This window comes from Planococcus citri, chromosome 4, assembly GCF_950023065.1.
Source record: "Planococcus citri chromosome 4, ihPlaCitr1.1, whole genome shotgun sequence".
NCBI classification, from domain to species: Eukaryota; Metazoa; Arthropoda; class Insecta; order Hemiptera; family Pseudococcidae; genus Planococcus; species Planococcus citri.
Window position 1 is genome coordinate 70817140 of NC_088680.1, and position 26326 is coordinate 70843465.

The following is a 26326-nucleotide window of genomic DNA, read 5'->3' on the forward strand; positions in this document are numbered from 1 at the left end:
GACAATTTTTGACTTTTATTTTACAAACAGACCATTTTTGTAGATTTTTGAAAAATCAAGAATTTTTGATAATTTTTGACAAAGAAGTGATGATTTTTAGCAATTTTTGGAAAAAAGGAGACTTTTGAGAATTCTTGAAAAAGGAGGACGTACTTTTCAACAATTTTCGTCATAAAGCAAAACTTTGACACTTTTAACGAAAAGCAGGACATTTTGTTAGTTAATTAGGGCTCAAAATATGATTTTCTTTGGCAATTTATGCTAAAATTGTGAGATTTTGGTACAATTATTGAAAAAAATGTGATACTTTTCGGAATTTTCTGCAAAAAATAGTGATTATCAGCTATTTTTCTGACGAAAAGCAAAAATTTTTGTCTTTTTTGAATAGGAGAAAACTTTTGAAAATTTTCGGCAAAAAGCAACATTTTGACAGTAATTCTAATAGAAAAGGTGTTTTTTTTTTGGCAATTTTCAGCAAAAAAACTTGACTTTTTGACAATTTCATTTAAAAAAAGGTGAAATTTTTTGGAACTTTTAGCAAAAAAAAAGAGTTTTTTAAAGCAAGTTTGTGAGGAAAAGCGAGTGTTTTTGTGATTTTTTTTCCCAAAAAAAACAAGACATTGACAATTTTAGTGAATAATATGGTAATTATTTTGAAAAAAATGAGAATTTTGAACAATTTTGGAAAAAAGAAACTTTTTGGAATTTTCTGCAAAGAAAACAAGCAAACGACAATACTTGACCATTTTTCTAAAAAACAAAAAAATTTGTAGAATTTTTGACAATTTTTGACAAAAAGCAAATCTTAGACAATTTTATCAGAAAGCACGACTTTTTGTGAATAATTGACAAGAAAATGGTACTTTTTCGAAATTTTTGTCAAAAAGTAAGACTTTTTTTTTTAGTAATTTCTGATAACTTTTGGGTAATTTTTTGCAAAAAAACAACTATTTTTAGCAAAAAAAAAAAAGATTTTTTGTCAATTAAGTGATTAAAACACAAAAAATGCTCGATTAGAAAATATTTCATTATGTTGACCTAATTTTTATAAATTCGTTCAACGTACTTACAACTCTGACTACCTCTTGGTTTTTCATTAAAATTTACGTGAAAAAATATACCTGTATAAAAGTGTAAGAAGGTGACTTTAAATTCATCATATTATGACGTTTGCCATAAGAGGTCTGCATGGTCCATTGATAATGAGTAATGAGCCAAATAAATGACACTATACGAGTACGTACATTAAGTATAGCTAAGTACATACACGAATAATAAAGAAAGATAGAAAGACAGAAACACTCGAAGAACCGGAGCGCTGTCGGTTAGAGAATTAAATTTTCATATGAAAAAGAAACGAACTGGTTAATAGCGGTTAACACGTTACAACCGTTATACTTGGTTTATAGCCGATCAAAGTATTAAGGCGATTCTTATAGCCAGTGATTAATAATTCGGCTTCTTCATCAACACCCGCGTGTGTCCGGTGCCTTGATTTTGCTCCTTTTTAATAACCATTTAGGTATCGAAAATGCCGCGATTTTCAAAATTATCGCTCGGGTTTGCGTTATGTGTAGTTTTATGTGTATCTTTTATCGATGTACGTGGAAGTCCTGTAGGTGAGTAGAGATATTTTTTCCAATATACTACTTATCGATTATCGTTATCGTTATCGTTATCATATTCATTAAACCTACATTCTGCATCAAGGTAATTTACCTAGTTAATTTTTGAATAAAAAACGTACTCGATATACAGTTCGATTTTTAATAAAAATTGATGAACATGTATTCCATTCCATCTTCTCTCTTTTTCTTTTCAGTCGAGCTCGCGAGATCAAACTCTTCAATATTATTCACATTTGCGAATTCATCTAATAAACCCACGTAAAATGTACCTATTTATTTGGCACTAGTCCAAATATGAAAATAGGTTGATCGGTCAAACCTCTTTTCACCATATTTTTTTTCGCGCAATTTTAATTTGTTTGCGCAGCACTAAACAAGTTTCTAAATACTTTCTACCGATACTGAATTTTTTCAGTTTAAATAGATATAGGTACCTATTTGCCCACCTTGTACCTATTGTTTTTATGTGGAGTTTCTAATTAAATAATGTTCCAACAACGAAAGATCAGCATAAATGATTTTATAATTTATAAAATTAACGTAAGCCTTCAGTACAGGAACTACAGACTCACCCATAGACAATTCAAGTTACATTGTACGCAACAGAATCTAAATTGGGGCAAATAATCTGCCAAGAGGAAAAAATTTAATCACAAATTTAATAATTACAAGTGTATCAGAACACAATCTTGGGATGAATAGAATATTACATACCTATAAGTAGGTAGTATTTCGATCAGATAATGATTTTTAAACAGGTGCATGGGTACTCGTGTTTTTTTGTTTGGTTTTGAATAAACGAATGAATTTTGCCGAAGGCTAGATAGGTACGAATTAGAATCCAATTCTTCATTTGCATATCAAAATCAGTTTCAAATTGAAAAAAAAAAAGAAAACTGATCAAGAGGTGAAAAAGTGGTCGACATTGCCACCGTTTTCCTTAAAAAGTTTCCATGATTTGCATGATATTTTCATTGTTCCATGTTTCTCAATGTTTTCGAATCTCCAGAGAAACTGAGAAAGCATTTCTTCATATGTGAGCCGCGCATACGGAAAGGGACCTAACGACCAAAAAAAAAAAAGTTTTTCTGAAATTGTTGTAGGAACTCTGTAAAGGGTTCCTACAACAATTTCAGAGAACTTTTTTTTTTTTTTTTTTTTGGTCGTTAGGTCCCTTTCCGTATGCGCCCTCACATATTATTAGGTACCTATACAAATTAGTTTATGAAAATGAAAATAAAATTACTTTTGCTCAAACTAATCGAAATGGCTCAGATAACAAAAATTCTATTTTTGAACATTTTATACTAATTTTTATCCGAAAATAAAATTACATACTCTTGATCGAAAGAAGCAAGATCAAAAAATGGCTCAAAAAAACAAAAACTTCATTTTTGAACATTTTATACTAAATTTTTATCCTTAAGAGGAGCCATTCGCCCCATCTCTGGGCTACATCACTGATTTTAATTGATTTAGGAACATTTTCCAAAACATGTTCTAACCTATTTAAACCACCCAAACAAAAATTTCAGTTTTCAGTTCAAAAATCAATTGTACGAGTGAAAAAATTAACTCGAACCGGAATCGGTCCGAACAGAATTTGGAAAATTGTTCTAGGATCAAAAAATGGTCAAAAATATGATTAATTTGAGTAACAGATGTAAATTTTTAAGCACCGTTTTCATAGAATTCTTCAAGATCTGCGAAATTTAAAAATCCACTCGAAACTTTAAAGCAGCTCAAGGGTGCTTTGAATTTCATCTTCCAATATCGATTGAATCGAATTTTTATATTCTTCATAGTTATCTATCAAAATTCAAATAACTACTCAAAATTTTGTCAAAAATTTGGACGCACCCTTTTGATTTGAAACTTCTTGCACATGCCTTTGCCTATCTAATTCCCAACTCCTTGAGTTTTTTTACCACTAAATCTCTGGTAATTTTCAAAGACTCTCCTCCTCTTCACCCTAAAACATTTTCAGTCGTTTACTGATGAAATAAATTACGTACATAGGTACCTACGTTATAGATACTTGATGGGAAAAATAATTTTTCAATTTACATTCGAGGTATAGGTATACGAAAGAACATAATTTTAAAATGTTTTCAAGTTTCAACAATTTTTTTTTCTCACAGAAAGTAACAATTTTGCAGCGAGAGATATGTAAATTAAGTATAACCTTGAAAACGCTACTTTAAACATAAAGATAGCCCATTAACTTAAATTTCAGTCGTGCCGGACGCCGTCAATATTCAAAAAAATAAAAAAATCCAAGTTATTCAAAAAAATTTTTATTTTTGCGTCAAAGTTCTTCTAAATGACACTTTTTTTAAAAAAGAAAACGCTTTCTTCCGTCCCCCAAGCAATGTTGATCCCCTTCATTGGACCCCCCCCCCGGTTGTAAATAATTTTTTAAAATGGAAATTCAAGTCGATATAAATTTTTTGAGACTTTCTTTCTTCTGTGTTGGAATTCTTTCAAACAACCCCTCTTCAAGGAAATACCCCTCCCTGGTCTCTCCAAAAATGTTGGTTTCCTCGAATGAAATCTCCCAAAATTGAAATAAATTAAAAGAAAGAAAAAACGAAAAATTAAAGTCTGCAAAACGATTTTGAAGCTAGTATATTCTGGTAATTTTTTTTTTAAATATTAAATTTTCACAAAAAAGTTCCTTTGGGCATGCTCAAAGCTTGGGGGACCCTAAGAAAGGGGGGGTTTCTTGAAAAAAAGATTATTCAGAAGGGTTTTGACTAACTCCCCATTTTTTTTATTCACCAAATTGTTCAAATTTATTCATTTTTTCGAGAGAGGAACTCCATACAAAGGAACCAAAATTATTGGGGGCAAGTTTCTTGAAAAGGGAATAATTCAGGAAACTCAGAAAGCAGAAATTGAAAATGTTTGAATGAATTGTTTGTATTCTTTCCAGCTTTGGAGGCGGGAGGGGGAGGCTTCCAGCACAACTTTTTGTAGATTTGAGAAAAAGTCAGAAAATATGCAGTAATTTTCTCATCCGAGTAAATTATGTAAAACTACACACAAGGAGACGAGAGCTCAAAAAAGTGATAATTGCTTGAAATAAGAGCAACCTCAATTCCTCGGGGAGGGGAAGAAAGAACTGAATCAAGAATCTCATTCGTGACAACGTCGTCATACTTTTACATAAACCGTACCATATTAGGTGATAGGTAAGGTACAAAAGTAGGTAAAGTAAAAAATTCGGGAATTTCACATTTTTGAGACAGGATTTCCTCATTTAAATTAATTCTTTCAAATTCACTACATCTCTACGAAATTAAACGAACTCAAATTTGAAAAAAAAAATACGAAAATTTCAACACGATGTACTTGTATCTATTGTTTTTTATGCAAAATTGCATAATTTTCTCACCATTTAACTCAAATTGCAAAAATTTTAATTTTTTCATTATTCTCAAGCGAAGTACTTATCCTTCTGCATAATGGCCCAACAAAGGGGAATCGAAAGATGACCACAAAATACATAGTTACATCATAAGCAAAAATTTCAGGAGCTGGAATTCGTTTTTCAATTGTTAACAAATTTGTTAAAATTAAAATTTTTTTGATTCCTCGTGAAAAAAATCAAAAATTAATCAAATCGTCGTGAAAAGCTAAAATTAAGTTTGTACCCTATTTTCGACCTCTCAAATCGATTGGAGATGGTTTCGAATCGTTCTGGAGCCTCCAGCGGATTTTTCGATTCTCCAGTTTTCGAAAACATGCTGTAGGTAAGTGAGGTGAAAATGAAATTCAGCATTATAAACTCGAATTTGCCATTTTTGTGATCAATTCGATCGTTTTAGGTAGGTTTCTTTAAATTTTTTTTGCGTCGGATCAAATCCAAAATTTATTTCTTTTGCAATTAGGTCATTTGGGGGGGGGGGGGGGAGGATGAAAAATTCATCATTCCCAAACACGCGAACGAAAAATGCTGAAATTTGTTTTTCACCCCATTTTCGACCTGCCAAGTCGATCGGTGATGATATTAAACTATTCTGGAGCCTCCAGCGGATTTTCGGATTCTCAAGTTTTCAGGTCTCAAACGAAGGAAAAAATATCAACATCGCAGATAAAAAACAATTTCCTCGTTTACACCACCTCGGTACCGCCTCGCCACAGTTTCTGGTTCAACGTTACATTGAGAGACCTAAACAGTAGAACATGACTAAGTTCGAATACAATCTTCATAATACGACATATGCCAGTAGGAATATGTAATTGCACCCCCCTTCCTCCCCATCGATCATCTGTGACAATTTTTTTTAAAAATAGGCCATCCTACGGAACATTTTAAAGCAAACTTGCCAAAAAAAAAGGTTGGGTTTGCTAACAAAATGAAAGTCATTTTGACTGACAGGTCGGACTAAATCGCAGATTTTGCTTTTTAACATAGGTAGGACTCGCACGAAATTTTTTGAACTGGACAAAACCAGATCGAAAGAGCATGTAGAAGTAATCACCAGTCAAAATTTCAAGTGCCAAAGTGCGCTTTTCGATTTTTGGTGAATTTTTGAAAATCAAATTTAAGCCAAAAATGAGGAAAAAAATCAAAATTTTACCAAATTGACCTAGAAAGCTAAAATTTGGCATATACTCTATTTTCGACTTGCTAAAGCGATTAAAAACGGTTTCAAACGATTTCGAGCAGTTTTGGAGCTTTCAGCATATTTTTGAAACTTGAAATTTTGTGAAAATTTCGTCAAATAAAGTTGGAAATCCAAAATTCATACTGCCCACCAACTTCAACACTCTCTTATGAGTTTAAGTGATTTTGGAGCCTGCAGCGACTTTTTGAAAATTCTTGGAGCCTCCAGTTGATTTTTGAAACTTGAAATCACCAATTCACAACTCGAACGTAGTTTTTATCAGTTTTGCTTCCCATATTACTCCATAGGTATGTAGGTATACGTTTGCAAAAATGACGACTTTACAATGACGCATTCATTCGTATAAACACTTTCAATTTCATACTCGCGTAATAACGACTCGTGTGGAATGGACTGAATAACAAAATTAAATCAAACATTCAATTATACACATACGTTCATATACACGTACACTTACGCCCCAAAAAAATTACAAATATAAGTATACTCGACTCGTATACTCGTATGTACGATAATTACGAAAAATTTCATTACACATCCGTACACAAGCGGCAATATTCTTCAAGGTAACCCATATTATACTCGTAATATTCGTCGTACGTACGAGTATAGTATAGGTATGTATTACCCAAGTGCATCACTTTGGTTCATATATGTATACCCGTAAAATAAAGTTACCATTGTAATCGAACGAAATGCTTGAAAAATTTCCAACTTTTCCTCCTCACGATTGCATTAATTATCAACATTTAACATTGAACCGGTAGGTACCTACTGTCTCCTCGTTTTTCAAGGATCCAGATTGTTGAGTTCTTATACTTACGTACAGAATTTAGTACGTAAAAAAATCACAGGTTATGATGAGGACCCCCCTCGAAAAATAAACAATGTAGGACCTGACGAAAAAAAAGAGGTTACATCATCTATTGCATTTTTTTCCACGTACCTCTCTACCTATATACTTACACCTACATATTTATAAGAGTATTATATTCTCATTCTCATAATTATATCGAACGTTTAATTTTCCAAGCGTTTAAAATATCGTAAGTACAGTAAAATGTCAAGTCGTTAAAACACACTTCCTGAAATGAAGGAGAATTATTTTCATTGTAATTAAAAATTTGGCCACATAGGTAGGTATATGTACTCATGTATAACTGGTTTTAATTGTTTGGGTTGACGCAACGTATAAGAAATTTCAGTTTCGGTTTTTAAAATTCGTCATTCGCATGCATTAGCTGATCCCCTTGGATAATTAAATCCTCGCACCCTTTTTTTAATTCGCAAATTCAAGTTCAAGTTACTCGTACGTATCAAATGTGTATTTTTTATTCTTCAAATAAATATTTTCCGAGGGGGGATCTCTGAATGTAAAATTTATCAATTTAAATGAAAAATTGAAACTCAATTTCAGCAGTTAGGTACGAGTACACACATTTGGCTTGTATACATAATATAATGTTTGCTATCATACCTAGTACACTTAATTTGAAGAGTATCATATTTAATCCGCAACCCGATCAGCTAATAGAGGTTTAAACACAATAATTACACCGGCTCGATTACATATTTATGCGGTGGTTTTAAAAAAAATTAATTTACGTTCATCTCTTCGAGAACCAAATCGAGTACCTACCTAATCTACTGCATTGCCCAGCTAGAAAATCTGTTCTTCTACCCGCCGCATATTATTATTGTTTAATCGATCACCGAAAACTGGTTACCTATTTACTTATCGTTAGTAGTTGGTTTACCAGGCATTATCGTAAAAAGTGATGTCTAATTATTTTCAAATTCCCTCCTATAATACCGATAGATAACGAGTCGTCGTATTTCGTAATTTTTTAAAACAAAATATTATTACATAACACTTGCAATGGCTTAAAGTACCTATATGTACATGATATGCAAGGCTGCAAGCACATTCAACAGCCAACATTAAATTATTCTAAATGAATGATGGCAAGTAGCGCCTTTATTTTTCCTAGCTATGCAAATCAATTAACACGATCTTCGTTTTCATTTTTTCAATGGACGCGCGTGTGAGATGACTCTCTAATTCATTCTAGTCAAAAATGCAAAAAAATTCTAACTTCTGCTAAAATGTCAAAAAATGACTTATTTTTCGCCGAAAATTCGAAAACAATTATTCAAAATTTTTTCCAAAATTGGTTGCATTGTATTCGAAAATATAAAAATTATGTCCTGAAAAAAAAATTAAAAATTGTAAATTCTCGAGAGCTTTTGCCGTCACCTCGCTCGAGCTCCATTCATATTTTTAAAAATTATTATAATTTCTATGAAAACTGAAAATTTTAAAGCCATGAAAACCAACTTTTTGCATCATCAAAAATTCAAGAATGATGTTTTCTGAAAGCCATTGCCCTCTCTATTTTAATTTTTGAAAATATGCATTATAATTTCCTGAAAACTGAAGCGCAAGAAAAAATTAGGAGAACGCTATTCACTGGTAAGCGAAGCTAATTCATCAGGCGATCATTTGAATCAACCCTTAGGTCAGCTAAGAGCACTATTCACTTGTAAGTGAACCTAACACAAACCTAAGGGAGGACCTATCTACTTTGTAGATTCGCGAATGTCTGGCGAACTACCGCCTCACCATTCGCTTTTCAGTAAATAAAAAAACTTCAAGCACTGCAGAGAGTACTGGTAAATCTTATATATTTGAAGAATGGAATATCAAAATATCTAAGTTAAAACAAAGAAAAGAAAAGGCAAAAAAACGAAATACAAAAAGCAAACAAAAATAAATTTATGGACTATGGTCCCACCCTCACTCCATACCTACCTACCGAAGTAAATAGGTACCAGGTTGTAATACCTAAGCCGTAGCTAATGGTTAGGTATTATGTGAGCTGTACATGCCACTCATAAGCGCATATACAGACTGAATTTTGACACACAGAGCACTCGCGTCGAAAGCTATAGGTATAGCCTACGAGTCCCTACCTAACAACGTCCATATACATGCCGTATCAGATAGGTACGCGATCTGTTAGATAGGTGCATGGCTCGCTAAAGAAGCAAAAACCCCATTTTTATTTCTCCTAGAAGAAATAAAAATGTACTTTTTCTCGCCTTACAAAACTATTGTTAAAATTTTTAAATGTTGGAGCTGTGAAAATCAACTTTTTGCGTCAGTTACTTACTCATTTTACGTTTCTACATTTTTGTCAAAATATTCGTTATTTTTTTTGTAAGATTTTGAAAGTGTCATGCAGTATTGGGAATCGAAGTGTGACGTCACAATTACGTCACAGCGCATTTTTACGGGATTTCACGTTCTCATTTGGTCCCAAACAAAACTGTAGTCCCATAAGAAACCATGTAAAAATGGCATACTTGTCGTTCAAATTTCTCAATGAATAAGACACTTGTTGATAAAAAACTTATTTAAAACAAAAATTTAGACTTTCTAACATATCATATTATAAAACTAGCTTTTTTTAACACAACATTTCAGAGAAAATTGAAATTGAAAAGTAGCAAATTTACATGCAATCTTATGGAACGCTTCCGCAGGTTGGGACCAAATGAGATTGTTTACTTACTCACACATACTTGAGTTTTACAACACACAAAGATCCGCTTCGATGCCCAATGCAGTCGATCAAAATGATTTTTGCAATTTGGAAGAGTTCTTAGTCCAAAATTAAGTCTTAATTTTCGGAGTTTTCAAAAAAAAAAGTCATGCAATCGACCAAATTTACTCAAAATTTTGCAAAAAAAAAACAAATATTTTGACAAAAATGTTTCTTTTAGCGATTTTGAAGAATTTTTAGCCTAAAATTGAGTCATGATCTCCCGGATTTTTGGAAAAAGTGTCATACAATCTATCAAAATAGGTCAATTGAAAAATTCAAACATTTCGATGGAAGTGTTTTTGTGCATTTTTGAAAAATTTCAAGCTCAAAATAATTATGTCATGAAGTCGTGATTTTCTGAATTTTTGAAAAATGTGTCATAACTATTATTATGAAAAGTGGTTGAAATTTCGCAAAATGTCTTCATAGAAATTTTTGATTGCTTTTTTTTTCTTGTATACAGTCAACATGCCTAACTTAACATGAAAAACCACTCAATCTAAATCTAAATACCCTTCTCCTGTCAGTACTTGAGGAATCTAACTGCGTCATCGTCTAGTGTCCCATTTAATTTTCCAGGATTGATTTTTCCTGATAATTCACACTCAAATAAGTGCTTGTCAGTCTGAACTTTGCCGCATTCACACAGATCATCATCAGCCAACTGCCATCTAGATGAAGATTGTACGTAGATCGTGTGGCTCCGCTCCTCATTCAGTTGAGTGTTTTCCACAGTCCATATTTCACTCAGATATTCTCCACTTGGTAGGGTTTCCTGGCTGGTTCTTCCCTCAGCACCTGCATTCCTTCATATCCATACATAGAACGCAGCGGCCTTTTTAGCATCTTTGTCTTCTCTGAGATGGATGCAACTTCACATCTGACTGCTGGTGGGGCAACTCCACTCAACTCATACACATTATTCAATGGTGTTGGGTGTAAGCACCCTATCACCAATCTACAATCTACATTCTCTGTTTAAGGGTATATCAACTTTAGTTTCATGTGCTGAATGACTCCAAAGAGGGCAGGATACTCCCCCACTGAATAGTGCAGTGCCAGCGCAGATGTTCTCATAACTTGGGGCATAGCTCCTCAACTGTTGCCTGCTAGTTTGCAAATATATTTGTTCTTGCTGCAACTTTCATTTTAGTTGCCTCACAGTGCCTTTTGTAGGTCAAGGACCTATCTAGGGTTACACCTAGGTATTTGGTTATCTGCATGTTTAAGATCTGTTCCACCCCATCAAATATTCAATTGTCGCTTTGCTTTACGATTTCTGAGATGAAAAGAGCATGTTTCTGTGTTTGTTGGATTTGATTTGAGGTGGTTATCTTTATAGTAAGTATGTGTCCAGTTCCTCTATAGCCTGGTTTAGTGTGTCCTCCACCTCTGCAAACGCATTATGTTGGGCAGTTAGTGCAATATCATCTGCATACAGAATAAGGGTCATTGGTGTAAATATTGAAGAGAATTGGTGACAAAACACTGCCCTGGGGCAATCCGTTCTTTTGCCGCCTCCAGGTGCTGTTTTTACCATTGACCCGTGTAGCACAAGTGATGCCAAAGTTGATGGAAAAGACAAGATCTCTAATCTGTCACTTGTCGACACAACATTTGTTGACACCAATGTTGATAAATGACCAGTGAGAAGTTGATATCAAAATCGACTGTTGTCTCCCTTTATTATTTGTTTTGACAAGGTCTCGACATTGGTGTCATTTTTTTAAGTCTAAAAGAAGCAAATTTTGATTGAAAATGTGCGAAATGTGCCCAAAACTATTTTTTTGATTCAAGAAAAATTATTCTCAAAAATTTTTCACCCTAAAAAATTTTTTGAAAGAAAAAATTTTCCCTGGGTAGGGATAAAACCTAGGTTGCCACTCACTTCTGTCACGTTCTCTAACCAGGGTTGGGCATCTACGCGTAGAATAGCCTATTCTACATTTTGGTGTAGAATACGTAAAATTTGATGTAGAATGCGTAAAATGCGTAGAATGCGTAGAATGCGCGTAGAATGCGTAAAATACGGTGTAGAATGCGTAGAATGCAACAAAACCACCCATCTGAAAGCCAAACAAATTGTTTATTTACCAAAAATGCACTTTTGAAAAATGAAAGTTCAACTTTTTTGTTCAGGAAATGAAATTTGAAATATGAATTTGGGTTTTCTTCTTTTGAATTATATAAATTGATTATAACAATTATGAATTTGATTTGAGAAAAGAACTCAATAGACTTAGGTACGAACTGAACAGAAAAAGTGATAAGACTAGTAATCATAATGCCGAAGCCGAATGAAGCTGTGTTAGGTGAGCTTAATTTCAAAATTATAAAAACTACAAGAAAAGCAGGTGATTTGAAATACGTTTCTGGTTACTATTTTGTTCTTGTTCTTTACCTTATACTGTTACTATTTCGTTTTTTTTTAAACTTTACTATTACCATTTCATTTTTTTACATACCAGCATTAAAATAAATGATGTAAAAAATGAAAAAAATATACCTAAGTATTTTGAAAAAATAAAAATAATCTGCATGTTTATTCTACATCGTATTCTACGCATTCTACGCATTCTACGCATTCTACGCATTCTACATTTGCTTCAGGCTATTCTACACGTGCTATTTTACGCGTAGAATGCCCATGTATTCTACATGGTGTATTCTAGGCACAACCCTGTCTCTAACCACTAGACAATTGCCGCTGTTGAGTAGAAAGGCCTTAAAAGAATAATCAGTCCATCTTATTTTGGACTTAGACAATTTTTCTTATTGTATTGTCGACTCAGACATCAACAAATGAGTCGGCAACACTTTGAAATTTCTAAAAATATTTTATAGATCTTGTAATTGACATCAACTTTCTCATCAATACTAACCAGATGGTTGATGTCGATTACAAGATCTACAAAAGTATCTACTTGATGACGACATTTTGTAGATACTTTTGTAGACCCTATAATCGATATCAAAATTCAGGTCATCTTGCTGATGCCAAAGTTGGCGACAATTATTAGGTCGACAAAAGTAACTATACAAGATCAAAAATTTGTAGATGCTTTTGTCAATCTTATAGTCAACATCAACTTCAGATCAACAAGATGATCTGAATTTTGATATCAATCATGGGTCTACAAAGGTATCTACTATATATCAAAATCTTGCACATAACTGTAGATACAAATGTAGACATCAATGACGACCATTAGCATTTTCATCATAGTTTTTGAAAATAGTGTCAATTTTTAATCAATTATCTTAAACGCAGTTAGATTAACCCCTTTATGGATAATGTTCCGACTTTTTTCAATCAACAATCATGTAAAATCATGTTCAGTGCTACGTGGGCGAGTGTCACATAAAATCTTTGGTCTTTCATCAACATAGTGACTATTTGTGTAAATTTAAAATCATTTGTAAGTTGGTACACCTTATACTGAAGTAGTCGGTGGCACACTGTGTCAAAAGCTGCAGTGAGGTCGACAGACACTACTCCAGTGACTTTCTTCTTTTCAAAGCCATCTTCAATGTGCTGTATTAGGTGTATCTAATATCTGGCCAGTGCATAATTTCCCTGGTCTACATTTAACCTGCTGTCTGATCAGCCCCTTATCTATAAAATCAGCCATGTGATTCAAAATTACTCTTTCAAAAATCTTGTTGGGTGCTTTTAGCCTATTTTAATAGGTAGGGTTTGTGTCAACTTTATCAAACTATTACACATAATGACCCATATTGGAACTTGAAATTTTTCAAAAATTCTCAAAAAAAAAGGTTTTTACAGAAATTTTTTATTCTCTGTCCAAATTTAGGTAATAAATTATAAGTAATGACCGACTTGAAAAACTTCAAATAAGGGTAATGTTTTCTAATACAAGGTACCCAGATTCGGTTTTTAAATTTTTTTTCAACTTAAGTAACTTTTCCACAAGATGCTTCCAAAAAAAAAAAAAAAAAAAAAAAAACTGAAACCAGAACCATGAGTCATACCCGTAATTACGAAGAAAAAATAATAATAAACAGGTTGCTTATCCGTCAAATTTATAAAAGAAAATAATAGCAAGGTAGGTACTTGAAAAAAGTGAACTTTAAAAATTGAAGTAGAAAACTATATACTCAATCCATAATATGAATAGAACTTCTCGAGTTTTTGCATTTCGATTTGATTCAACGTCAAAAGAGCAAATTACCTTGTAGCATTCAATCAAAATAAATTCAAGACCCCCCCCCCCCGATCACACGATCTCGACAAATTTTACACGTTATTTTCCTATACCAATGTTCGTACCTAACTGGTTAATATAATGTATAACACAAAATACGTATACATTTTATGACCGCATGACAAAGCGTCGCAACGTCAGTCAATCGTCAAATAATAACAATAGCAGTATAGCTTAATTACAGTTTTTATGAGTCGAATAAAAATGTACCTCCTATTTTAAAACCGTGAATCATGAACGGGTTTTACCCAAACGTACGCCAATTTTTTCCTCGTTATAATTACCTCTATTAACAATTTTACTATAATTTTTCATTGAAACTGAAAAAAATGAACTTTTTTTTTATTGCAGTTGAAAATACAAACGATGGAGACGATGCGGAAGACGACAAATTATCGCCAGAATTGGAAGAATTGTTGATGAAAAAAAAGCGAAGATTCGATTGCCCTTTGTGCGATTCATCGGTTTATAGTTATTGCAGCGATAAGCTTTTACACGATGCATGTTGCTGTCTGAGTCCATATGGTACGAGTAATAACGAAATTAATTTTTAAAAAATTGTTTAAATTATAAAAATTTATCAGATTTTAACAAAATACCTTTACTAGGCATAAAAACTGATAAAAAAACCCAAATTGGCACAATTTCAAAAAAATTTAGCAAAAACTGAGGAATATGCGAAAAATAGTTGAAAATGTGTGAAAATTGTTGAAAAATGATGAAAGACACAAAATACTCAGAATGTCATGTTAGTCCGTCATATGACAATACCTAGGAGTAATTGCACCCCCCCCCCGACGATCCTCCAGGACAACTTTTTTCATAAAGGGGACTAAGAAACATTTTGAAGCAAACTTGCCTAAAAATGAGTTGACCTTACTTACAAAATGGCGGCCATTTTGATTGACAGGTCAACCGAAATCGCAGATTTTGCGTTTCAACATAGGACTTGCACGAAATTTTTCAAACTTTACAAGGGTAGATCGAAAGATCATGCAAAAATTTAGCACCTGTCAAAATTTCAAGTGCTAAAGTGCGTTTTCGGTTTTTGGTGAATTTTTGAAAATCCAATTTAGGCCAAAAATGAGGGAAAAAATCAATATTTTACCAAATTGACCAAGAGAGCTGAAATTTGGGATATACCCTGTTCTCGACATGCCAAATGGATTGGAAACGGTTTCAACCCGTTTTGAAAAGTTCTGGAGCCTTCAGCAGATTTTTGAAACTTTAAATTTTCACAAAATTTTCATTAAATGGAGATGGAAAGCTGAAATTTACGCTACACTCCAATTTTAACACCCTCTGAAGACGACTTCAGGTGGGTGCAAGTCATTTTAGAGCCTTCAGCGACTTTTTGAAAATTACTGGAGCCTCCAGTAGATTTTTGAAACTTGAAATTTCGAGACTGAGATGGAGAGTCGACGAAATTCATTCTGCAAACTAATTTCAATACGCTACGAAGTTGGCTGCTGGTGGATTTTAAGTCGTTTTGGAGCCTCCAGCGACTTTTCGAAAGGTTGTATGACGTTTTTTTGAAAATTGAAATTTCCTAAAAGTAGCTGGAAGCTTCAAAACCATTTGAAACCACCATGTCGCCTGCTAAATAAATTTCAGCTTGACAACTCCATTTGATAAATTGATGTTGGGGAAATTTCAAGTTTCAAAAATCTACTGGAGGCTCCAGTAATTTTCAAAAAAGTCGCTGGAGGCTCTAAAATGACTTGAACCAACCTGAAGTATTCAGAGGGTGTTAATATTAGTTTGCACAATGAATTTCGACTCTCTATCTCCATTTGATGAAATTTTGTAAAAATTGAAAGTTTCAAAAATTTGCTGGAGGCTCCAGTAATTTTCAAAAATGTCGCTGGAAGCTCTAAAATGACTTGAACCCACCTGAAGTCGTCTTCAGAGGGTGTTAAAATTAGTTTGCAGAATGAGTTTCGACTCTCCATCTCAGTTTGACGACATTTTGTGAAAATTTTAAGTTTCAAAAATCTTATGGAGGCTTCAGGAATTTTCAAAAAAGTCGCTGGAGGCTCCAAAACTACTTTTAAATTCACCTGCAGTACTTCGTAGCGTATTGAAATTAGTTTTTAGAATAAATTTCAGCTTTACAACTCCAATTTGATGGAATTTTGTGGACATTTCGAGTTTCAAAAATCGGCAGGAGGCTCCAGAACTGCTCAAAACAGTTCGAAACCATTTCCAATCGATTTGACATGTCGAAAATATGGTATATCCTAAATTTTAGCTTTATTGATCAATTTGGTAAAATTTTGATTTTTCCCCTCATTTTTGGTCTAAATTCGATTTTCAAAAATTCACCAAAAAATCGAAAAACGCACTTTAGCACTTGAAATTTTGACAGGTTGATCTACCTTTGTAAAGTTTGAAAAAGTTCGTCCAAGTCCTATGTTGAAACGCAAAATCTGCGATTCGGCTGACCTGTCAATCAAAATGGCCGCCATTTTGTAAGTAAGGCCAACTTTTTTTTGGGCAAGTTTGCTTCAAAATGTTCCTTACGATGTCCCCTTTAAGAAAAAAGTTGTCCCGGAGGATCGGTGGGGGGGGGGTGCAATTACTCCTATTGTCATATGCCGGACTATATTGTTTAGAAAAATAATTATATCTACGGAGTATGAGGAAAAATCAGCAAAATTGAATAAAACGTTGCAACTAATTCGTTCAAGTGTTATGAAAGCAGTTTAAAAATTATCAAAAGTTCACAACAACAAAGAATTCAAGTAAAATCTTGCAAACAATGAACAATGCCAAAAATTCCAGAAAATCTCCAAAAATGTTGAAATGTCTTTCATACGTCATGAAAATATGGTGACATTTATAAAAATGACATCGAATAATTCGAATATCATTGAAAAACCTGTGAAATTGTTGTGAAAAAATCAATAAAAACTACCAAACTTTATCGCAATACCTAATTAAGTACTTATCTACTTCAAAAAAAAAAAAAAAAAAAAAAAAAAAAGGAGCAAAACTTGTAGAAAATTGTTCAAAATATTTCAATTTTGACGAAATTTTGCGAACATTGCTCAAAACTTTCGAGAAAAGTCATATGTAAAAACAATTGAAATTGTTTAAAAGTTGATGAAACATGCTGAAATTTGTTCAAAATAAAAAGTGGTGGAAATGTCAAAAAAAAACTATTAAAAATAACAAAAAATTTCATAAACTACAATAAAAAAAAATTTTTTTAACTGCAAAACCATTACAAAATAAGTTACATAGTTATAAGAAAATCCTCAAAAATTGATAAAATTGTAAAATTTCAAAAAAGGAAATTCGAAAATACTGGAAAATACATATCAAAAGCGTTATTGAAAATATAAAATCAACTTCTCCTCGTAAAAATGATGAATAAAACGTTTCTAAGATGAAAATTTCTATCAGCAATTCCAAAAAACATTCCCTAGACTTGAGTATAGGTACTGTTTTTTCATTAAAAATAGACAGTCTGACTGGCCAAAAAGTCACAAACTTGAAAAAATCCAATCCCCTGCACAAGCTGATGCTACTACACACGCACGTGTACCTCCAATACGCGAGTAAAGTTGCCTACTCGTGCATCTAAAGGCATTTAACGTGTACAGAAAACACTCGACTATCGCAACGTCCCGATCCCAATCAACGCACATTACAATATTGGAATTTATCATCTCCATTAGCCAAATTCTTCTTTAAATTACCGCAGTTGAAAATGTCATCGTTAAATACTTGAAAATCCATTGTGAAAAATTTACGAGATAAAATTTTCATTAAAATTGGTCACGTTTGTAAACGGTGCTCCTGCTACCGGCTACGTAACATACTACATGGATCGGCAATAGAATGTATGTATGTAATTATATCACAGTGCCAACGTCGAGGAATTTAACGAAAAAATTTATCGTGCACATAAAGCACAGTGTGCGAATCACCTGTGCACGTGATGACGACTCGGGTCATTACTCGCCAATTATATGAGCGGAGTGCAGAAAAATGCTTCGGTATTGGTTGCTGGTATAGTTACTGATAATGACCGAGCAATTTTCATTCATTAAGAAAATTCATCGCAACGAGGAAATCGCGAACGCGTAGTATAATTTTTCTGAGAAATTTTCGCATAAAGACAAGGGCGAAGAGAGGGACATTTCATCGAGTCATTTTGTTTTGATCTACGTAGATATATGTAATATTTTCATCATCGATAATATCGTACGTTGATAGAGATACCTGATATACCTACCAATACGTAATTGCCTTCGTAATCCGGAAAAAATATTATTACATAATTGCCATAGTCGAGTTTTAGAAAAACACTCGTAATGAGTATTCAATCAAAAGGAAAATACCGAAAGAATTTTTGATTTAGGAAGACAAAAACGCTTGCCATGCTCCTCCACGAGTTTTTGGGTACATGGCCGCACGCCGCAGGGCTCACGTGGCAAACGACATTATCATCATTATCATTGTCGTCATAGCGTATGGACCGCCGACGCCGTCGCTGCCGCAGCCAGCCTCTCCAATATACCCAATAGTGACCCTAGGCCCCTCTTAACAAATCTTCTTCCTCAAGTCTGCACTTACTTTACACTGTCAGTTACCAATGTCTTTCGCCTTCGCAATCGAAACGCTACCTAAGGCGATCGCAATTAAGTATCTAGTTAATTTCCAAGTATACTTAGCATAATGAGGCTCATTTGCCTTCAAATTTTATGGCTAGAGAGTTCCTCCTGGCCAATCACAAAATGTTTGTTTGCCGAATGAAAAAGTGTGCGAGATTGGCTGAAGCTGTAGGTACTATTTTTTTTTTTTTTTTTTTTGGAAAATTTCAAGTAAAACAGTATTTTTTTTGATGAGTGATGAGAGTAGTTGATTTTTTTATTCTCCAACTTTGGACGAGGAGAAAAGCAAAGGAAAATGGTGTGGTCCGAGCGAAAAATTTAATTCGAGAATTAAAAACCCTTAGTTTTTGGTAATTCCCTGCTCATAGACAATTTCTTCACAACTTTTTCCAACTCACTCGATGATTCCCAAATGACTTACTTTTCACCTAAATTTTTCTAAGAAAATTGAATAATCTCTGAAACTCCAGTTCACTTCGCTCAAAAAATTGTATATTTCATAAAAAAGTTTAAGAATTATTTGCAAAACGTATTTTTCAAATTTTCAAAAACTCAAAAATGAACTCAAACATTTGAAGTTTTGGTCATAGTCCGGCATATGACAATAGGAGTAATTGCACTCCCCCCCCGCCAATCCTTCAGGACAACTTTTTTCTTAAAGGGGACATTCTAAGCAACATTTTAAAGCAAACTTGCCCGAAAAAAAGTTGGCCTTACTTACAAAATGGCGGCCATTTTGATTGACAGGTCAGCCGAAATCGCAAATTTTACGTTTCAACATAGGACTTGCACGAAATTTTTCAAACTTTACAAAGGTAGATCGAAAGATCACGCAAAAATTTATCACCTGACAAAATTTCAAGAGCCAAAGTGCGTTTTTCGATTTTTGGTGAATTTTTGAAACTCCAATTTAGGCCAAAAATGAGGGAAAAAATCAAAATTCTACAAAATTTACCAAGAAAGCTGAAATTTTGGGATATATCTACCCTATTTTCGACATGCCAAATCGATTGGAAACGGTTTCAACTCGTTTTGAGCAGTTCTGGAGCCTCCAGCAGATTTTTGAAACTCGAAATTCCCACAAAATTCCATCAAATTGGAGTTGTAAAGCTAAAATTTATTCTAAAAACTAATTTCAATACGCTACGAAGTACTGCAGGTGAATTTCAAGTCGTTTTGGAGCCTCCAGCGACTTTTCGAAAATTCCTGAAACCTCCAGCAGATTTTTGAAACTTTGAATTTTCACAACATTTCATCAAATGGAGATGGAAAGCTGAAATTAACTCTACACTTCAATTTTAACACCCTCTGAAGACGACTTCAGGTGGATTCAAGTCATTTTAGAGCCTCCAACGACTTTCTTGAAAATTACTGGTGCCTCCAGTAGATTTTTGAAACTTGAAATTTCCCCAAAATTTCATCAAACCAAGATGGAGAGTCGAAATTCATTCTGCAAACTGATTTCAATAAGCTACGAAGTTGACTGCTGGTGAATTTCAAGTCGTTTTGGAGCCTCCAGCGACTTTTTGAAAGGTTGTATGACGTTTTTTTGGAAAATTGAAATTTCCTAGGAAGCTTCAAAACCATTTGAAACCCCCATGTAGTCTGCGAAGTAAATTTCAGCTTGCGAACTCCATTTAATAAATTAATATTGGGAAAATTTCAAGTTTCAAAAATCTACTGGAGGCTCCAGTAATTTTCAAAAAAGTCGCTGGAGGCCCTAAAATGACTTGAACCCACCTGAAGTCGTCTTCAGAAGATGTTAAAATTGGAGTGTAGAGTAAATTTCAGCTTTACAACTCCAATTTGATGGAATTTTGTGGGAATTTCGAGTTTCAAAAATCGGCAGGAGGATCCAGAACTGCTCAAAACGGGTTGAAACCGTTTCCGATCGATTTGGCATGTCGAAAATAGTGCATATCCCAAATTTCCGCTTTCTTGGTAAATTTGGTAAAATTTTGATTTTTTCCCTCATTTTTGGCCTAAATTCGATTTTCAAAAATTCACCAAAAATCGAAAAACGCACTTTGGCACTTGAAATTTTGACAGGTGATAATTTTTGCATGATCTTTCGATCTACCTTTGTAAAGTTTGAAAAATTTCGTGCAAGTCTTATGTTAAAACGTATAAAATCCGCGATTTCGGCTGACCTGTCAATCAAAATGCCCGCCATTTTGTAAGTAAGGCCAACTTTTTTTGGGGGAAGTTTGCTTTAAAATGTTCCTTAGGATGTCCCATTTAAGAAAAAAGTTGTCCCGGTGGATCGGCGAGGGGGGGGGTGCAATTACTCCTATTGTCATAAACTATCAAGGGTGGTTTTAGGACATGCTCTTTATGATCCAGTTTGGTTTCGTTCAAATTGAAGCGCGTGAGTTCAAAAGGTTCCTTTATAAAATGTATCCAGACAATAAAAATTATTTGTAGCATTTTGAGGGTCGAGTCAGACAATGACCAAGAGGAGGGGTAGAACATTTGCCAGCTTGTACTGTAAATTTATTATAATAAAATTGTAATCATTGGAAAACATTCTTTCAATCATAAAATGTAAGTTATTTTCGGACACAAATTTATGCAAAATTAATCTCCGCAACCATTAGCAAAAAATGTCGAAATATAAATAAGTTGCTGGAAAAGAAAACATATAGGTGGCGATGTTGCGAGGTTACTTTCGCACGTTTTTTGTCCGAAAACCAAACAAAACAAAACAAAAACAACAACTCGAGTCGTTCAACCAAACACGTGATTCCAAATAATTTTCCAACATGTTCGAGAATACCTATACAAATACAAATACCCATACTCGTACATCGGAGAAAATTTAGAAAAGACCGGTTTCGCATGTATGTATTATGGATTGGTAAAATGTTGACGCGAAATATTTCATTTTTCAGAAACACATCTTCCTCTGCAATGCAAATTTGCCGATTGCTCGTTCCTGCACGCGAACTCTTGCAAAGAGCACAGATTAATAACAGCGTGCTGCTGTAACCAATTGGCTAACTGACAGCGCGAAAGAAAAGCCTTCATCCGAAGAAAAGCGACGAGTTGAATTGGCTGATGGGATTTGAGCTACATTAATTAGCATTTATCCTTAAGTTAAGTAATATAATGTGTTCAGTGGAATTCATAATGAGCGAAGTGATTTTTTTTCTTACTTGGAATAGTTCGAGATAATGCACTAAGATGAAAGTGTCGGAATTTTTTTCTTAATCTTTCTGATTTTTTGCTAATTCCGCGGATATTTAGACCAAAAATAAAAACAATTTTATTATTATACAAATAGGTTTCATCGCACATGCAATAATGGGCTAATACCTACTTATTTGAAACGAATTATGCCAATTTTTGTGTATTTATGCATAGGTACAATCTTTTAATTATATTTTCGCATTTATAATTTGTGTACTTCAAAATACGTAATATTGTTGTACAAACCTATACCTAATCAATAAATACAAATTATTTTATTATTTGTATAATTGCACCAATTTTTAAATAAATTTTTCTTGTTTTATTTTTAATTATAGGTACTTATACACAAACCTTTTATCCCAAAATGAATTTCAAAAACATCAAAAAATTGTCATAAAAACTGAACAAAATGAAATTTTTTCGGGGGAAAATGACAAAAAAAGAAGTTTTTATACAATTTTGTAGAAAACAAGGATTATGGCAAAAATTACGACCATTTGACTATTTTACTAAAAAACTACTTCCATGAGAATTTTGACGAAAAAACATTACAACATTTCGTCAACTGATAATTTTTTAATAATTTTAGCAAAGTTGGTAGTACAATTTTTACCAAAAATGTACAATTTTTACCACTTTCACCAAAAATGGGCACTTTTAGACAACTTTGACGAAAAATAGTCCTTTTCAACATTTTTACTAAAAATGGACACTTTTTGACAATTTTAACAAAAATGGTAACTTTTTTTCAAAAAATGATTTTCTTGACTTGGTCAAATTGAAAAAAAACCCAAGAACCTCATAAACTATGTTTGGCAAAAAAAAGACTTTTGTTTGACAATTTAGAACGAAAAAAGGACTTTTTAACCAGATAAGGCGAAAATCAATTCTTTTTGGAAGTTGGTTGAGCAATTGAGTATGGCTCAATTTTCGTTGATTTTGCCACAATATACTTAGGTATTGCTCATGAAGGTAGGTAGAAAGGTAGACGTACAAAAGGGTAGATGGCGAAAAAAAATATCAAAGGATTTCTATCTGAAAATTGAGTTGACCGTCACTCAGAATTTTTTTTAACTCCGGAGATGCCTCTAGAGAGGAGATGTGTGTCCTAAGAGAGAAAAAGCTTACTTTTCAGTTTTTTGAAATTGGCAATAATGACTAAAAAATTGACACCACTGCATTCAAAAATATTTTCCCAGTTTCGGAAATGTTTTCTTTCCCAAAAAGACCCAGATTGAAAAAACCACGATTTCATCAAAAATGCCCTCTCTTTGAGAATTCATATTTCTCCTTTCGGAACACCTCCGGAGCTGAAATTGAAGTTTAATTGCTGTTTGCCACTGGACTATTTGTTTTTACCGACTATAGTCCGGCATATGACAATAGGAGTAATTGCCACCCCCCCTCCGATCCTCCGGGACAACTTTTTTCTTAAATGGGACATCCTAAGGAACATTTTAAAGCAAACTTGCCCAAAAAAAAGTTGGCCTTACTTACAAAATGGCGGCCACTTTGATTGACAGGTCAGCCGAAATCGCAGATTTTGCGTTTCAACATAGGACTTGCACGAAATTTTTCAAACTTTACAAAGATGGAACGAAAGATCATGCAAAAATTTATCACCTGTCAAAATTTCAAGTGCTAAAGTGCGTTTTTCGATTTTTGGTGAATTTTTGAAAATCCAATTTAGGCTAAAAATGAGGGAGTGAAATTTGGAATATACCCTATTTTCGACATGCCAAATCGATTGGAAACGGTTTCAACCCGTTTTGAGCAGTTCTGGAGCCTCCAGCAGATTTTTGAAACTCGTAATGTCCACAAAATTCCATCAAATTGGAGTTGTAAAGCTGAAATTTATTCTAAAAACTAATTTCAATACGCTACGAAGTACTGCGGGAGAATTTCAAGTCGTTTTGGAGCCTCCGGCGACTTTTTGAAAATTCCTAAAGCCTCCAGCAGATTTTTGATACTTGAAATTTCCCCAAAATTTCATCAAACTGAGATGGAAAGTCGAAATTTACTCTACACTCCAATTATAACACCCTCTGAAGACGACTTCAGGTGGGTTCAAGTCATTTTAGAGCCTCCAGCGACTTTTTTGAAAATTACTGGAGCCTCCAGGAGCTTTTTGAAACTTGAAATTTCCCCAAAATTTCATCAAACTGAAATGGAGCCGAAATTTACTCTGCAAACTAATTTTAACACCCTCTGAAGACGACTTCTGGTGAGTTCAAGTCATTTTAGAGCCTCCAGCGACTTTTTTGAAAATTACTGGAGCCTCCACCAGATTTTTGAAACTTTAAATTTTCACAAAATCTCATCAAATGGAGATGGAGAGTCGAAATTCATTCTGCAAACTAATTTTAACACCCTCTGAAGACGACAGCAGGTAAGTTCAAGTAATTTTAGAGCCTCCAGCGACTTTTTTGAAAATTACTGGAGCCTCCATTAGATTTTTGAAACTTGAAATTTCCCAAACATTAATTTATCAAATGCAGTTGGCTAGCTGAAATTTACTTCGCAGACTACATGGTGGTTTCAAATGGTTTTAAAGCTTCCAGCAACTTTTAGGAAATTTCAATTTTCCAAAAAAAATGCCATACAACCTTTCGAATAGTCGCTGGAGGCTCCAAAACGACTTGAAATTCACCAGCAGTCAACTTTGTAGCGTATTGAAATTAGTTTGCAGAATGAATTTCGACTTTCCATCTCAGTTTGATGAAATTTTGGGGAAATTTCAAGTATCAAAAATCTGCTGGAGGCTTTAGGAATTTTCAAAATGTCGCCGGAGGCTCCAAAAGACTTGAAATTCACCTGCAGTACTTCGTAGCGTATTGAAATTAGTTTTTAGAATAAATTTCAGCTTTACAACTCCAATTTGATGGAATTTTGTTGGACATATTTCGATTTTCAAAAATCTGCTGGAGGCTCCAGAACTGCTCTAAGCGGGTTGAAACCGTTTCCAATCGATTTGGCATGTCGAAAATAGGGTACATCCCAAATTTCTGCTTTCTTTGTATATTTGGTAAAATTTTGATTTTTTCCCTCATTTTTGGCCTAAATTCGATTTTCAAAAATTCCTCAAAAATCGAAAAACGCACTTTAGCACTTGAAATTTTGACAGGTGATGAATTTTTGTATGATCTTTCGATTTAACTTTGTAAAGTTTGAAAAATTTCGTGCAAGTCCTATGTTGAAACGCAAAATCTGCGATTTCAGCTGACCTGTCAATCAAAATGGCCGCCATTTTGTAAGTAAGGCCAACTTTTTTTTGGACAAGTTTGCTTTAAAATGTTCCTAAGGATGTCCCATTTAAGAAAAAAGTTGTCCCGGAGGATCGGCCGGGGGGGGGGGTGCAATTACTCCTATTGTCATATGCCGGACTAATACGTTTGAGGCTCGAGAATGGAAAATTGTTATTTTCGTGTATTTTTACCTAAGTACGTTGCGTCTCTTTAAATTTCATTTTTTCCAAAATTTGTGACCTTGAAGGTCCAAACACGGTAAAAATGACGAAATGCACGGTTTTTTGCAAGATTTTGATTTTTGGAGCATGTCACATCGATTTTTGAGTTATGCAAAAAATTATGTTATATCAAGTTGTAACTAAATCTCTATAAAAATTTCGCAGAGGGGCTCCTCTCGTTTTTTTTCCACGAATTTTTACAAATTTTCAACGCCCCCCTTCCAAAAAAAAAACTCCAATGTGACAAGTTTTTTGAAAAAAATTTCACTCGGGCGCTTACCTAATTACTATTTTTTGTAAAAGTTTGAAAATTTTGGGATCATCCCATTCGAAGAACGATCATTTCTCGGGTTGAGAGGAGGGGCGGTCGACTCAAAAAAATGTTTGGGATGGTTTTACATCCTAAGTAACATTTTGGTTGAGTTTCGTCAAAACTGGAGAAAATGCCTATTTCACTATTATGTTATTCTGAAAGGCTTTTTTAGCTTTCTGAGTCAATTTTGAAAAATTTTGATTTTTTCCCATTTTTGACCCAACAATGAATTTTAAGAAATTTGCCAAAAATCGAAAAATGCACTTCAGCACCTGAAATCTTAGCTGGTGAAATCTTTTCTAATGTCATTTTGTTCGATTTGATAATTTGTCTGCCAGTTGAGATGTCTCCCCTACAAGATGATGCAAATTTTCTAACAATTTTTCATGCACTAGAATAGAAAATTTATCAGAAATGGCAATTGAGATCAACACCTCTTCTCATCTCACGTACAATGATGAACTCACACGTAGAATTTCTTCGAAACAATATCAGCTGGGAAAATTGTCTGATTAATTTTCTTACGATTAAATTTCGTAATACCAATTAGGTCATATGAAATGGATGTAACTAAAATGTAAAATATAAGTAAAGGCACGTGCCTGTAATAAATTCAATCGAAAAAACTCACCGGTAT

General features: G+C 33.7%; 1 protein-coding gene across 1 annotated transcript; it reads left to right on the forward strand.

Moving 5' to 3' along the window:
- The first annotated feature begins 1290 nt into the window (after positions 1-1290).
- On the forward strand, positions 1291-22239 carry LOC135843501 (uncharacterized). Its single transcript, XM_065361418.1, has 3 exons — positions 1291-1619; positions 14448-14621; positions 21610-22239. Exons 1-3 carry the CDS (start codon positions 1532-1534, stop codon positions 21720-21722), a joined length of 375 nt encoding a protein of 124 aa, XP_065217490.1. The 5' UTR covers positions 1291-1531; the 3' UTR covers positions 21723-22239.
- The last annotated feature ends 4087 nt before the right edge of the window (positions 22240-26326 follow it).

What these genes read in the sequence shown, in the direction of transcription:
- LOC135843501 (XM_065361418.1), top strand. Translation starts at nt 1,532, where the DNA reads ATGCCGCGATTTTCAAAATTATCGCTCGGGTTTGCGTTATGTGTAGTT. An exon ending in TGTACGTGGAAGTCCTGTAG is followed by an intron (nt 1,620 to 14,447) that starts GTGAGTAGAGAT and finishes TTTTTATTGCAG; the next exon opens with TTGAAAATACAAACGATGGA. An exon ending in TTGCTGTCTGAGTCCATATG is followed by an intron (nt 14,622 to 21,609) that starts GTACGAGTAATA and finishes TTCATTTTTCAG; the next exon opens with AAACACATCTTCCTCTGCAA.